General features: G+C 37.5%; 1 protein-coding gene across 1 annotated transcript in view; it reads right to left on the minus strand.

Moving 5' to 3' along the window:
- The window catches only part of LOC128738541 (LIM and SH3 domain protein Lasp), a 71,281-nt gene that overhangs the window by 38,337 nt on the left and 17,854 nt on the right, over positions 1-15,090 (minus strand). The window contains exon 2 of the mRNA XM_053833756.1: positions 3,007-3,101. Coding sequence (XP_053689731.1) covers positions 3,007-3,101 — 95 coding nt within the window. The remainder of the gene's footprint in view (positions 1-3,006; positions 3,102-15,090) is intronic.

The following is a 15,090-nucleotide window of genomic DNA, read 5'->3' on the forward strand; positions in this document are numbered from 1 at the left end:
ATTATTTGTATGGCTGCTCTTTGTTTTTACCACCGAGCAGATAGATTGTTGTCCACTCGGTCAGCGTGATAGAAGTAAAGCAATACGTTACCGATATTCGCATGGCTTGTCTCGGATTGAATCCAGCGAAAGTGTTTTTCAATATAGCGAGCGGCAGTAGCTTAGCTAATAAAACAATCGGGTACCAACTAAAATATCGTGGGTGCGAACCCCACGTGTCATCGCCCCGGCATATTTTCAATCAACATAGAAATTTTTCAGTTTATCTAATTAATTATTCTTCGCAACAGAAACTTCCTCACTTGAAATTTGAAATTAAGACTTCCTCACTTATCAAAATAGTTTACCGTCATGACCGCGTTTAGTCATATACAAGTCAATAAGAAAGAAAAGATCTCTGGGTTAACCATCAGATGAAACTGTCTTACAGTTTTTTAGCATCGAACAACATTTAACGTGAGATACTTTAAGGAGAAACCGAAAGTGGCTAACGTTATTGCGTTAGAGGGATAAATACTGTACTGTACATCTCATGTGTTAGTAAAAAAACTAAACGTTTATTTGAATGTTGCATTGGTACTGGTAATATATGTCAAATAGTAGAGCTTGCAAACATAAACACAGCTGATTCGCAGCCAACCGCATTGACTACGAACATCCCGAAATATGGTTTGTTTTCTTTATCAAGTCATTCCGATTCATTTAAGATTTGCAGGAGCAACTGAATAATACATAGGATCAAAAAGATGGTTAATTAATCCGTTTGCATTGAAGGCCAGCTTTTGATTCCTGATCAGCTTTTCGTTTGTTCACTTCACTCTAAGCTTATCGATGCGGCGAAAGCTAAAAGCTCTTTAAAAGCTCATTTATATAGCGAAATGTAGCGGTTTCAAACGTGGTGCTGTTTTTTCGGAAATCGCTAGTGCAACGAAATATGTGCGCAACCAAACGTCTGTTAACTAATTCCAGATTATACGTTTTATGTACACGTAATGATCTATATGATCTATATGTTTTGCTGAGCGTTTGTTGATCTACAGTAGATCGATAAATGGAATGACAAGTTTTAGGAAATTATAACAGCACTGGAAGCACTGATTACGTGGCGAAAGCGTGCTCTGCCAATACAGATGCAGTTTTAAGGCACGAAACAATATATGCATCGTACGGTAGCCACTTTCGGTTTCCCCTTAAATTATTCCCCTTTTCCAAACATCGAAAAGTACTCGAAATTTATTTTGATATGCGGCTGGCACCATGTCATTTCAATCGTAAAACATGTCACTTTGTAGTTTAGTAAAATCGTATTCGCATTTGGAGTTCCAGCAATAAATTTTCGCTACACACCGTCGCGTCACCTGATTCCTCGTCAATCGCCATTGTACTCCCTAATTTCGAGATCCAAAAATTGCTATTATTTCAACTAAAAACTTTTAGAGAGCTTTTAAAAAAGTTTAACACTCGAAACCAGTCGCTGTGTTCACCACGACATTAAACTGACTCCAGGAACAAATGATAGAAATTGGGAGAGAATCGAACCATTTCGAAGTCAGAAATATCTACTATGTTGTCCATTATCTGGAAGGAGATCAAATTGGGTAGAATGGGAATATCACCTAGATTATATCGCTTTTCATTCTCTACAACAAAAAACTCGAGATTTCTGCAGTCTCGAATCGCTGTGTGTGTCGAGTAGCGTCAATAACTGCCTCAAGGCCGTTTTCACTACATTGTTAGTCTTTCAAACCGTAAATTTTTGAAGCTTCAATGAAATCTTCTCAAAACCATTTGCATACTATCCAGGATAAATGTATCAGAATAAGAATTCATTGAATTTAATTTAATAGTTTGTTCAATCAAGTATGACTCTGAAATTATACTACATTCTTGATAAACAAACTTACGAACTAATGGCCCTATATCAAGTTCCAATGACTGTTGCATGTTTCAATAATTCATACCAAATAGATCATGCTCTTTTCTTTTTGCTTTTTAATCTACACAGGGTACGGTTTTAATTAAATTATGACTCCCATGCCATTCGCCAGCTCACAGTGTCCGAGTACCTACTACGTTGACCAAGCTGTACCGAAGCGCGAATGACGGTCACACATAGGTCAAACCGGCACGCATCTTTTATGAAGATTTACAACACCCGAAGTAGGTAGTTATTGCTGCAGCTGTCGTGGGCGTCTCAGGCTGCAAATAAATAGGATTGAGCCGATGACTACATATCGCAAGTTATGTAGTTAGTCTTCGATTGAGCTTAACCACCAACAGTCGGATGTAAGTTATCAGACTGCGGTAAAGTCACACATTACACGCAGTTGGCTTTTTTGGAATCGAAAGTTGCACGCTAGGCACGTACTAATCGATCTGGGGAAGAGCACCAGTAATGCGGTAATTCCTTCCAGTAGCAGCAATGCGGAATAGTTTTCAGTTTAAGCGCTAATGAGTGCCGCAGTGAATAATCGAAACGGTTCCGAGTCTAACTTGAACGCCCATTATATAATTCCTACTTGTACCGAATCGGGTACGGAAATTCGTGATGAACTGAAAGCTTTTCAACCAACAGAAAGCGACGTATTTTAAACGAAGAACAAGAGCAAAAAATCAAAACTATAAAGACACTTAAGCATTTGAAAGTCAATTTTTACTGAGATTTGCAAAATTAAAATTTTAGGATTCAATAAGAACACAATAAGAACAACATAGTATAGTGAATAGTTCCAAGATATTTCTAAACGCAAATAATATTTCACATATTAGTCACATTCCAGCGTTAAGGAACATCGTACCCACTATGCGAATCAGTTCTCTGGCATGCAAGTAGAAAATTAGATCACATTTAGTGACATATTTTTCCAGTATTTTGTCAAAAGTTTGGTTACCTCGAACCAATTGAATTCATGCAGCTCAAAATGGTTGCTAATTATGTTCCGGAACCCCGGCGCTGGAATGTGTCATTAGCGGATATCCATGGAATGTTCAAAACAATATACTTACGCTTCACAGTATGGAAGTTTGTTGAAACCTTTGTATGTTTTCATGTTTAGTGTCATGCCACATTCATGACATTTGAAACATGTTTTGTGCCATGTCTGAAAGTAAACGATATAATAAAAAAACTATTATTATTTACATTGCTAAGTAACAATCACAGTACTGCAAGTCTGCATGGTAGTAGATTTTTACCGGTCATCACTGTAAATATTTTGGTAAATTAAATTTATATATACACATACAGCTGGACACACGCAACAACAGAAGCCATGCGATGTAAGCAAACCATCACGAAAACTGAATGCAAATATTTTGTTTTGTTTCGGTATAACCTTGACAAATGGATCTGTTAATCTCACGGAGTGCTGATAAGGGTATAGCGAGATAAGTTTGAAATTATTGCCCATAAGTTTTACGTTTACGAATTGATTAAAGCGGCTCATTAACTTTGTTTTAGCAACTGTCATTTCAGCGGCTACCGTTAATCTTTTTAGCTTAGCCGCCATGATTAAATTTATTTATAAATACTTGATATACATAATACAACCACCATATTCTGTTTTCCATGCAGCACAAGCAGCCATCAAGCAGCAACAGCTCATTGGGATGATGGCAGTAATGCAATAATGCAGTATGATACCTTTTATCCAATACCCGGAGACTGCAAATTATCTTTAAAATTAGTCGAAGACCTACCTTGGAAGGCAAACAGAGAAATGGAAGGGGTTCGCAACAGAGGCCGATGATACGTTAAGGTTTCAAATCTTAATAGAATGCTTTTTTATGCAGAGTAACTTTAGGAAGACTGGTAAATGACTGGAAAATGCGAGCCGCCGGTACCTCGCGTACTTGTAGGCATAAAAACAAAACCTACAGTGGTCCTCAGCCTCCTTATCCAGCAACTTCAATTTCTACCTCCTCGTGATACCAACCGGGATACGAGCAATCTTAATGGGGAATAGCATTGTCAGCCTTGAGCATATGTCAGGGGCGGTTCCTGGTGGCTTAACGATTCCTCGACCTAGCGAGTGGTTGTACTCCAAGTTACGAGTGGCTCACGACATCGTTTGATCCGGGTAGGCAGCTGAAATAAGAAATGTGTTGGCGCGGCACTTAAGCTAAGATGGTAGTCCCATCACAAGAATTTCTAATGTGGCCCTACTAAGGCAACCTAGCCAAACCAAATTACCAAGGAAATTCAAGAAAATTCGACTCGGAACATTCGACATGGACAAAGGCGACGAAATAGGGATATGGAATGGATGCTTGGAACCTGGAACTGAAAGGCTCAGGTCGATACAATCTATACAGATTTGAAAGCGGCGTTCGATCGTATAGATAATGGCATTAAGGAAAATTTCACGACTTGGAACTTCACAGAAGTTTACTCAATGGCTTGGTTCATACCTGCGTGGCAGAAGTCTGCGTGTGCATCTCAATTCCTGCCATTCGTCACAATTTACAAACAACTCTGGTGTGCCCCAAAGCAGTAATATAGGGTCTTTGCTATTTACATTGCTCTTTAATGACGTAACCTTATTGCTGGGTGTAGGTGTAAAGCTAGTATATGCCGACGATCTATAATTGTATCTTGTTGTAAGATCTATCGATGATTGACGCCGATTGCAAGAGCTCTTGGATATATTTGTGAGCTGATGCCGTAGAAACTTGTTACTTATTAGCACGGCTAAATGTCATATTATGACGTTTCACCATTCAGTGAACCCTGTAGGACTTCCACTATCAAATCGACGACCAAGAACTCACGCGAGTAGACCAAATTACTGATCTTGGTGTTCTGCTGGATGCCAAGCTCTCTTTCAATCTACATCGTACGAATATGATCACTAAAGCAACACGTCAACTCGGCTTTATCTCCAAAATCGCTAGGGATTTTAATGATCCGCACTGCCTGAAGGCATTGTACTACTCGTTGGAACGGCAACTACTTGAATATACTAGCTTGGTTTTGTGCCCTCAACAGCTTGTGTGGATTTTGCGAATCGAACGCGTGCAGCAAAGGTGTGTTCGGTTTGCATTACGAGACCTGCCTTGGCGAGACCCAGTGAACCTGCCTCCGTACCCTGACCGCTGTCGGCTCCTCGGGCTTGAAACTCTTGAGCGATGTAGGAAATATGACCAAGCAATGCTTATTGCTAAAATTATGAATGGTGAGACAGACTGTCCGAATATATTGGCACAGCTGAGTTTCCGTGCCTTGCATCGTTCGCTTCGATCAACTTGTTTACTATAACAGGATTTTCATCGTACGACGTTTGGTTTTAATGAACCGTTAGCCTGCTGCATTCGTACTTTCTGTATAGTGGAGGACCTATTTGACTACGGCATTCCGTCACATAAGTTTTTACAAAAGTTACTGTTGTGTGTATTGTTATGAATTTGACCACAAATAATTTATGTAGACTTATAGTCAGATAAATGTTATACATATAAACAATAAACTGAAGATCGTTGAATTTCGTGGGTGGCAACAGGGTGTTGCTCGATCAGTTAAAAGACTGAAAGCTGAAAGTGAGAAGGCGTGGAGGATCCGTGGCACCAATGTTCAATTTTACCAGAGCATTGAAGCGTCCAACGAGCTTACGAGCTTCCCATCGTATATTTGGCGAAAGTCGGGAAAATATGGTGGACCGGCCACGTCGCAAGGATGCCGTACGGCTGTGCAGCGAAATCTGTTCTCTTCAAGAAACCCACCAGCACCTGAAATAGAGGGATCCAACGTGCTAGTTGACTCGATCAGGTTGAAGCCGACTTGTGTGCATCGAGACGCTCAATGAATTTGCGACGAGGAGTCAAGGACCGTTAATTTTTTAGGTATCTTAGTTCCGCCAGTGATGATAAAGTGGAAAGATGTGTCGTACGTTTGTATAAAGGTTATATAGATTCTTTTTGCAAGTCCTCAGTGGTTCAAAGGTTATACAGTGTTGACGAATCACAGGGGCCTAGGGGAAAAGGTGAAGGCTTGCCCAATTTAAAAGTGTGAAAAAGAAGTCATTATAAATAAGTGTATTATTAACTTATAAATTGACTTCTTTGCTTAACGTAAGAACAACTTAACACGAACAAGACACAGCACTTATGGTTCTTACAAAACATTATGTTTTGTATTATTGTTTTGTTGCCTATAGCTTTAAAGTTCTGACACTGACATAGTAACTTACATAAAACTAAATTGAAAATAACTTTAAGAGAACATAAAGGACTAAAAGTTTTAAGAAAATCACCATTTTATATTTCAGATTTGTATTCTACAGACTCTTATTTCGATACCACTTTTATAACCCGACCACGGGAAGTGGATGAAAAACGATCAGATACAGTATTCCAGTGCTGCGCGGAACAAATTCGTCGTAATAAAACGCCGCTCCTGTAAAACCACGATATTCGAACTTCATGTACCTTTCTCTTGGAAACTAATCAAACTTTTTTTTGTTTTGTTGGTAAAAGTTTGGAGAAGACTTTTATAACTTTTGAGCTTTGTACACCGCGACAGCCAAACAAAAACTATCTTTTCAACCATATTTTTCCTTCCTTTTTTTCTGTGTTTCGTTCACAAACCTCAGTAGTTATAAAAGTCTTTTCTAAACTTTTACCAACAAAAAAAAAATGTTTTTAATACATTGATTAGTTTCCGAGGAAAAGGTACATGAAGTTTAAAAATGGTGTTTTTAGAAGAGCGGCGTTTTATTACAACGAGTTCGTTCCGCGCTGCACTGGCATACTTTTATGTATGATCGTTTTTCATTCAGTTCCTCTTCCTGTAGTCGAATCATTACAAAATTGATATCAACATAAGGGGAAAAGCCTGTAGAATCTAAGTTTAAAATAAAAAATAGAGATCTTTTCAAAAATTTTTATCGTTTAAGTCCCCTTAAAACCATTGGGGTTCGCCATAAAACAATTTAATAAAAATAAAATTTCGTAATGTTTAACGAAAAAACAATTTTTGTCACCAAAATTTAATATAAAGTCCACCTGAAAGCCCTAAATACGTTTCAAACGATGATTGGGGTTTAATTTTTATTAATTTTCTTGACGTTAGCAGAACTGCGAATAGTGAAATAATAAAAAAAAACATTTTCACGTAATTAAGGTAAAGGTAGAAATATCGAATAGATAGAGAATTGAAAAATGCAGAAAATATTGCAAAAAATTAATAGTTAAATGACTGCCGCCAATTTTTGATTTATCAATCCAGTAGGTGGTAACCGCAAGAATCCCAAAAAAATGTGTTGTCTAAATGTGTTTCACCTTGAAATAATCATGACCAGAATTGGAAGCACACAACAGACGTGCCACAATCCTGAGATGACAAAGGTCGATAAGCATTGATTTGAGCAGAGCAAAACACCAACCGGTAATATAAACACATATTAACGTCGATTGACAATTTGTTTCTCGCTTATTGCTGTCACAATTGAAAATATTATAATTTTTCATTGTGACAGTGTGTGCTAGAACAATTTAGACTAGAAGTATTTCGGTTTAGTGCGCTACATTGCTTCGGTAAATTCAATGCAAAAATTTAATCTGATTGAATCGGCATCGTTAGCTCCAGTAAAGTGAGCTAACACTGTCGTCAAAAAAATCTTTATCAACCCGAAAACTCATACTATGTACTATGATTTCTTTACAGCAGAAGAGGACACGTGTGTCGTAACGTAATCAAAAGTGTACGTAATCCAACTTAGCAAGTCTTGGTAACAATTCCGGTTTTGAGTCTCAGTAGATACGGCGGTTGATGTTAAATTGAAGGTCTCCAGCAGATTGTTGAACAACGCTTGCAAAGGTGTGTGAGGCATATGATACGCAATGTTTAGTATGGGAAAATCGAATGAATGTGAGATCTCAAGCAAGAGTCGTAACGTATAGGAATGAAAGTGTAGCAAGAGGCAGCATGAGCCGGGCATCGAAACGAAAACGAAAGCTGTCAATGTGGCTTTAAGCCAAACCGGGCGGGTGTGCGCACATAGATGACTTTTACGTGTTTGTGCATTCAATACCCAATTTCAGCAGTGACATAAAAAAGAAAAAGTACATGTTTGGTTTCACAATTTTTCTCTTTTCTAAACTATATTTGCGAGGAACTAAATCTAATGAAATTAAAAACAATTAAAGCTAAATATGCTCCAACCTTACGCATCAGGTCTCAAATATTTTTTTGAGAAAAATCGCACTTGAGCCATGATACCAAATTTGTTTAGTCCTTGGAGTGACTATGCTATTAACGTAAGTTAAATTTTTGCGCGTAACAGCAACTATAACACACATTGTGAGATTCTTTAATACTGTACCAGCTGTGTAATCGCTTTGCAGTCTGGAAAATTGCTTCATTGATGACTGGCGATCATGGATTTGTTACGAACGTCGAAGCGTCATTGCAACCTTTTATAGTTTCTCCACAGGCCCTGTACAACCGGCACCTTTCACTTGACTTTATGAAATATTAAAAAACCAACATTAATTCACCTAATAGTGGAGGTATGTCTTCTCCTTCACACATCCGCTTATCATTTCTGACGAGGTTATTTCTACAAAATTAAATGATATACAGAAATCAAACTTATAACTTCATTGATATATACTGCATACCCTTTGAAATGTACTATTTACCGTAGTTTGATTTTCCCTTTCAGCAGTCATGACCAGGGCCTTCAATTAAAAATTGCACGGAACGATGAATCAATAAATCTAAATCTAGCTGAGGTTAATCCAATTCACTTAAAAAACTCGTTTATATCAGCGTGAGTGAAACGGATTTTAATGGTCATAGGTGTCGGTGGTACTTAAATGAAAGTGAATTGTTATTGAATATAATTCAAATTCCTACGAATTAACACATGGTCTGATTAATAGAGTCGATATCAACAAATCGTCCATGACGCCAAAGAAACGTCATTTGAAAAAAAACGTTTCATTTGAGACTCGCTTGAAAGATTTCGAAAGGGTTAGTTCTGAAATGAATTCGCCTTTCAATGAATGTAGGAGAAATTCACTTTTAGTGAGCAAAAATTACTAGCTTGGAATACAACGTGCCCACGCATCATATTTTCGTGGATTTCAGAGCTGCATGTGATATAGTCGAGCGTTAACAGCTATGGCAGATAATGCACTAGAGCGGTTTTTCGGACAAACTGTCGCGGCTGATCAAAGCTTTCCTGAAGCGAGTGAAGAGTTACGTTCGTGTTTCGGGGGCACCCTCGATTCCTTCGAATCACGCAGAGGGTTGCGGCAACGAGACAGAAATGACGACCGCGTGCTTTAGTCTTGACCTTGAAATGAGGTCAGGCATAAAAATTAGTATTTTTTGAAACGGTAGTTCTTTTACAATTGACGAAGGGACGGTAGAAGAAAGAAATAAAATTTTAGAGTGAAGGAGAAATAGCGGAAAGGTGAGAGGAGGGGGAGGATGGGGGAGGGGGGGTATTAGTAGCTACGCTTAACAAGTAGTCGTTGTGACTCCTACCTTTTGTCCAATGCTGGAAGGTGCATGGGTCGAACCAAGCGATAATCTGAGATTATAACCGGATTCGAACTTACGACACCCACCAGGGAATGTGGCTCGCTGGTACTAATGTGCCTTTGAACCATAGAGGCGCTGGACAAAAGGGGACTGCACAACCCTCTTATTAAGCGCGCGACATATCTTCAAACACCACCGTGGGTTGGGGTGGGTTGAGTTATTTATAGACACAAATTGTACCTCTTCCTCGATCTATTGTAATCGAACCACCGAATTAAGAAGTTTTAATCTAACACGTTTTTACTCACGGGACAACGACACTGTACAGGCACTTGCGACTTACAACGCACTGCACGTGACGTTGTTCGTCAGTTAGCGTGTTAACCGCGATTCTCAACGCGGATCTTCGGGCCAAATTTGGTTCCATTTGCTTCATTAGTTCTCGAGATAAGACGAAATGGAAGCTCTCCCCCCCTCCTCTTAGGGAGGAGGGGTCTCTAACTATCATAAAAACCTTCCCTGACCACGAAACCCTCTGCATGCAAATTTTCACGCGGATGGGTTCAGTAGTTTTCGAGTCTATGTATGTAGTCCGTATATACCTTATACGGACAGACAGACAGATAGAAATTCATTTTTATATGTATAGATTCATTTTTATTACCTTTGTTATACTATAACAAAGGTTTAAAAATTGGTCGAAAAACACGAAATTGATCCGAGGCCCGGGGGGCCAAGTCACATATACCAATCGATAGGGTTCGACGTTTTGAGCAACGTCTGTGTGTGTGTGTATGTATGTAATGATTTTTTCTATCGCCTGTTTCTCAGAGATGGCTGAACCGATTCGTTCGCTATTACTTTTGTTTGAAAGGTATTATTGTCTAGTCGATCACTATTGAGTTGTTTCGTGATACGACGTTTCGTTTAAAAGCTATGAGCAAAAATGTGAAAACTACGAGACATGGGTTTCTCCGGAACTATATGACCGATTTCAACGATCTTAGTATCAAATGATAGCTCTTGTTAAACCTAAATTGTTCAGTTTTTTTTTTATTGAAAACAAACAACTAGTTTAAAAGTTATGCTTAAAAAACTTGTTTTGACAAGGTAATAATTATCGCCTCGTTCTCAGAGATGGTCAAACAGATTTATGCGCTATTAGTCTCATTTGAAAGGTAATATATCCTAATAGATCACTATTGATTGATTTTTTGATAGGACGTTTAATTTGAAAGTTATGAGCAACCGTATACACCACACCAAAATTAACAATAATTTATAATGATTTTAACTAAGATAATTTACCTAATTTCAATTATTTTAATATCAAACGAGAGGTTTTGACACTACGAATATATATGCAAAATTTGATAAGAATTGGTTTTACCGGTCAAAAGATATTAAACCTCGAACACTCGCGCCAACTTTTGTAACACGGTTACTCGCGCAAACAATAGCCTCAAACCAAAGAAAACATGCGAACTAGAGTTTTGATTGAGAAAACTTGGTTTTAGGTTTATCGAACCTTTGGAAGAGTTTCTAGAAATTGAAAGCTCTATCGTCTAGTGGAATTTAAATTTTGATTATTCCCCCTAAAAGTGAAATAAAAATAATATTTTTCTGCAGTGTCAATGTAACACATTGATGTGTTCTGCAAAGTTATAGAGCATATTATTACAAGAAATTTTGCTAAAGACAATAACCTTCTATCTCTGCAGCGAAGATAGAAAAATCTTATTTATTGTATATGATTTTGTAAAATCAGTTTTTCTATTTTTGCTCTTTTTGTAATTGTTGTCTGGCTTTTTCATATACTACAAAATTGTACAAATAGTAAAAATACACAACTTTGCTGAAAATAGTATACCTCTATGTTTGCTTGTTTAGGAACTGTTTAGGAACTTTGATTATAAAAAATACCCTAATTACTTGACTACCAGCAGACGGATACATTTAAAACATTTTACATTTGCTGATAGTTTTGCTGCATACAGACACCATTTTTCCATATGAAGAAACAAGAGAAAATTCAAGTTGGGGCGAAATTCTGGTACACCTCACATGCTGATTGCTTCGTTTCTGTGATGGCGGTTTATGCTGATCTATTTTCCCAACAATTTAAATTAATAATGCATTGAATAATTATGATATTTTGCTCATAATAAGTTTATTGGAGAATATACGTTAGTTAAACAACGATTTGTAATTTTATAACAATATGGCGTAGGAATACCTACACGTGTTGTACAAAATACAACAGCGTGAGTAACCGAAGGTTAATAAAAATTGATCAAAATTATTCAAGAAAACTCTATTGATGTGAATCAAATAGAATGGCATTACAGGAAATTATGCATAGTTCAAAAACCTATAAACTAGACCTTTACTAGGCAATGTATATGTTAAAGAATAAGATTTCCTCTCACAACTTACTTTTATTTGCACTTACTCAGATTAATAACAACTTACTTATCCTTACTCAGCAATTTCACGAAAAAAGGATCTATCAAAATTTGTAAACTTATTCAATTTTCAAAAATTTTATGTAAACCAACGCACTACGCAACGTTAACCAATAGACGAAGGCGTGTCGATTTCTATCTCAAATAGTAAGACCGTATAACAAAGGTTCCTTTCACCACTAGGTGGATTAAATCGGGTTTTTAGAAAAGATGGGACACATGCCCCACCCTGAATAGACCACTGGTTTTCAGCGAAAATAGAAGATCACAAATTTTTGAAACGTAGTTTTCGTTTATAAGTTTATATAATTCACAGACTTTTTGGCTTAAGGGGACATAAACGACTAAAAATTTTGAAAAATTCATTATTTTTTTATTTCAGATTTTGATTTTGCAGTCCTTTCCGCTTATTTTGATACTAATTTTGTAATGATCCGACCACGGGAAGTGGCCGAAAAACGATCTTACACATAAGCATTTTAGTGCGACGTGGAACAACCTCGACGAAATAAAACGCCGCTCCTGAAAAACCACGATTTTCATACTTTATGAACCTTTTTCTCAGAAACTACACAACGTATTGGAACAAACTTTTTTGTTTTGTTGGTAGGAGCTTGGCAAAGACTTTTATAACTTTTGAGCTTTGCAAACGAAATACAGCTTGAGAAAAACGAAAAAAAAAGAAAAAAAGATGGCTAAACAAATTAATTTTTTTTTTCTTTTTCTGGCGCCTCTGTAATCTATAGTCTCTGTAGTGGCAATGCATTGCATACGTGTTTGTGTACATCCATATTCTAATATACACACATTAGTATGTGAAAGTTCAACTTTAACTCGGCAGATAGCATTGCTGTTACTGTCGCTCGACTTTTGGCATAGTTGCCAGTCTTCTTGATGGGATGTTTTTGATACAATAATTTTAAAAAATTAATCAAAATATGAATTTTGGCTTTAAAGAATAATTAAAAAAATTGATATTTATCAAAAAACCTTCGAAATGATGCAAATGATGTTTATTACAAGGTTTGTGTATCTCATTCTCCTCTATAATTTGTAAAATATAATGACAAATGAAAAAGACAAAATTGAAGCCTTTTACTCTACGCTAAACTATATACGCGGAACCTAAGTATCGGCCATAATACTGTCAAAAGTAAAGAATTCTTTTCTTGTTGACTCCAATGTGACGGCATTCTGTACGGAATTTCGCAACGCAGTTGTTTGATGGCGACCGACATTGAATCACAATGCTTGGTACGGGGTAGAGAACGATTCTAATAATAAAATGACGAATACGACAGTATGCATATATTAAATGCTGTATCATAGCTTTCCGGGGAGGTTATGAGTCATAAGTGGCCAACGTGATTCGAAAAATAAGCTACTCGTTCAGTGACAAAAAATTATATGTTGTGTATAGTTTATGCATTCTTTGACTTTAAATCGGAAATAACCTTCAAATATTGAACTCTATGCCAATTTAAGCTGATAGCTGTTGCGGCAACAAAAAAAACGAGTTGAAGACCGAATCAGATTTTTTTAACACCAACAACTATCTGAAACCATGCAAAATCAAATTATATTTTTTCAGCATTTGTTTTGCTAGCGCTATGGCATAGATTACTTTCAATAACGATGGTGTAAATATCGATAATTCGATATACATATGCATTGGTTTCCATTCTATTCAATTGCAGATAATTGTTTTTTAATTAGTAATTTAACCGCAATCATTAGCAACCAAACACCGCCATACGGTATTGATTCGGATGCAAAAAGCGCAAATTCTGTGGTCTACAGCCAACGAAAGATCGTCACAAAAAACTTAAGCTAATATTGGAATGATTTGCCCGGGGCTTACGATACTGCAGTAAAATCAGCCAGTGGCAAGGTCATTGGTGCTCTTTGAGTTGCCTTTTCGTGTCTTCGTTCTCTACCAACCAATCTTTGTGCGGTGTGGAGTGCATTCATGTGTTACCGTATCTTCCTGCCCGAGCCGCTCCCTTCTTGGATACTGATTCTCCGCCACCCGGTTGAGGTCTCGAACTCGAATCCAGCACGCGAATAACCGGTTTTTCGGGAGGTGCTTGCGATCTTTCTTTCGCGCAGTTGAGCCTGCTTAACAACTGACTCCATCTGTGTCCATTGCCCATGTAAGTCCGTAGACCGTGGCGGCCGCCGCAATGCGCAATGGTACTTCTTAAACCGTACGTACGGTTGATCGGCTTGATTTCTTGCTGGGAAATTCAGACTGCCGTGCAGGAACATTTACGTACATACACAACGAAAGGGTGACTCAGAACCAACGCTTAATCGATTGGAGCGAAAACTAACTAACTAGCCAGGGGGACATCACATTGTCCCCATCGTTCTTAGAAGTCATGCCTGAAAACACATTAATTCCACGACTCAGCTGATGCTACATGGCGGCCGGTAGTGCGGTTTTATGTCGAACCAACATAATTGTTTCATTTATTTGTTCACCGCAAATAGCAGTATGACAGCTACAAATGCCGTCGTAGCAAAAAAAAAATGAATCAACATTCCCACGTGGCTGCGACTGGATATTTAGACCAAATAGCCAGTGTTTTGAAGGGAAGGATGTGACGGTTTGACGGAACACAAACTCGTCGATGATCCGTAATTGTTAAATGGATAATAACTCAATTTAATATAGTCCCTGTGAGTGCTATGGTACAGGTTGACAGCGCAGTTCTTCCGTTCAGTAAATATGAAAAGGCCACATTGGTATTTTGACAGCTAGAGGTCGCGCAAAAAATAGATGATTTATTAGATGTGTACAACACAAAAATTTATTTGAATTGATAAGTTCAACAGAGACATTCTAAAACAGAAACCGACATCCGATTTGATTCTTTGTCAAACCATGAATTAGTCAGATTCACACTAAAACTAGTTACAGGTGACTGTTTGGCAGATGGCAATCAATAACTTAACATAACAGAATGCACAACGTTTATTACAAAACAGAGAACATTTCGTTTGTTTTTAATTTAACAATATATGAGACATGACCCTTCGGATCTCAAATTTTGTTCTCAGCTTTGTATAGTAATGCTCAACATTCAATCGCTTGGACCATCATTACTTCAATGAATGCTTCATATTAAAAGAGAG

The sequence above is a fragment of the Sabethes cyaneus genome, chromosome 2 (assembly GCF_943734655.1).
Source record: "Sabethes cyaneus chromosome 2, idSabCyanKW18_F2, whole genome shotgun sequence".
Lineage (NCBI taxonomy): Eukaryota > Metazoa > Arthropoda > Insecta > Diptera > Culicidae > Sabethes > Sabethes cyaneus.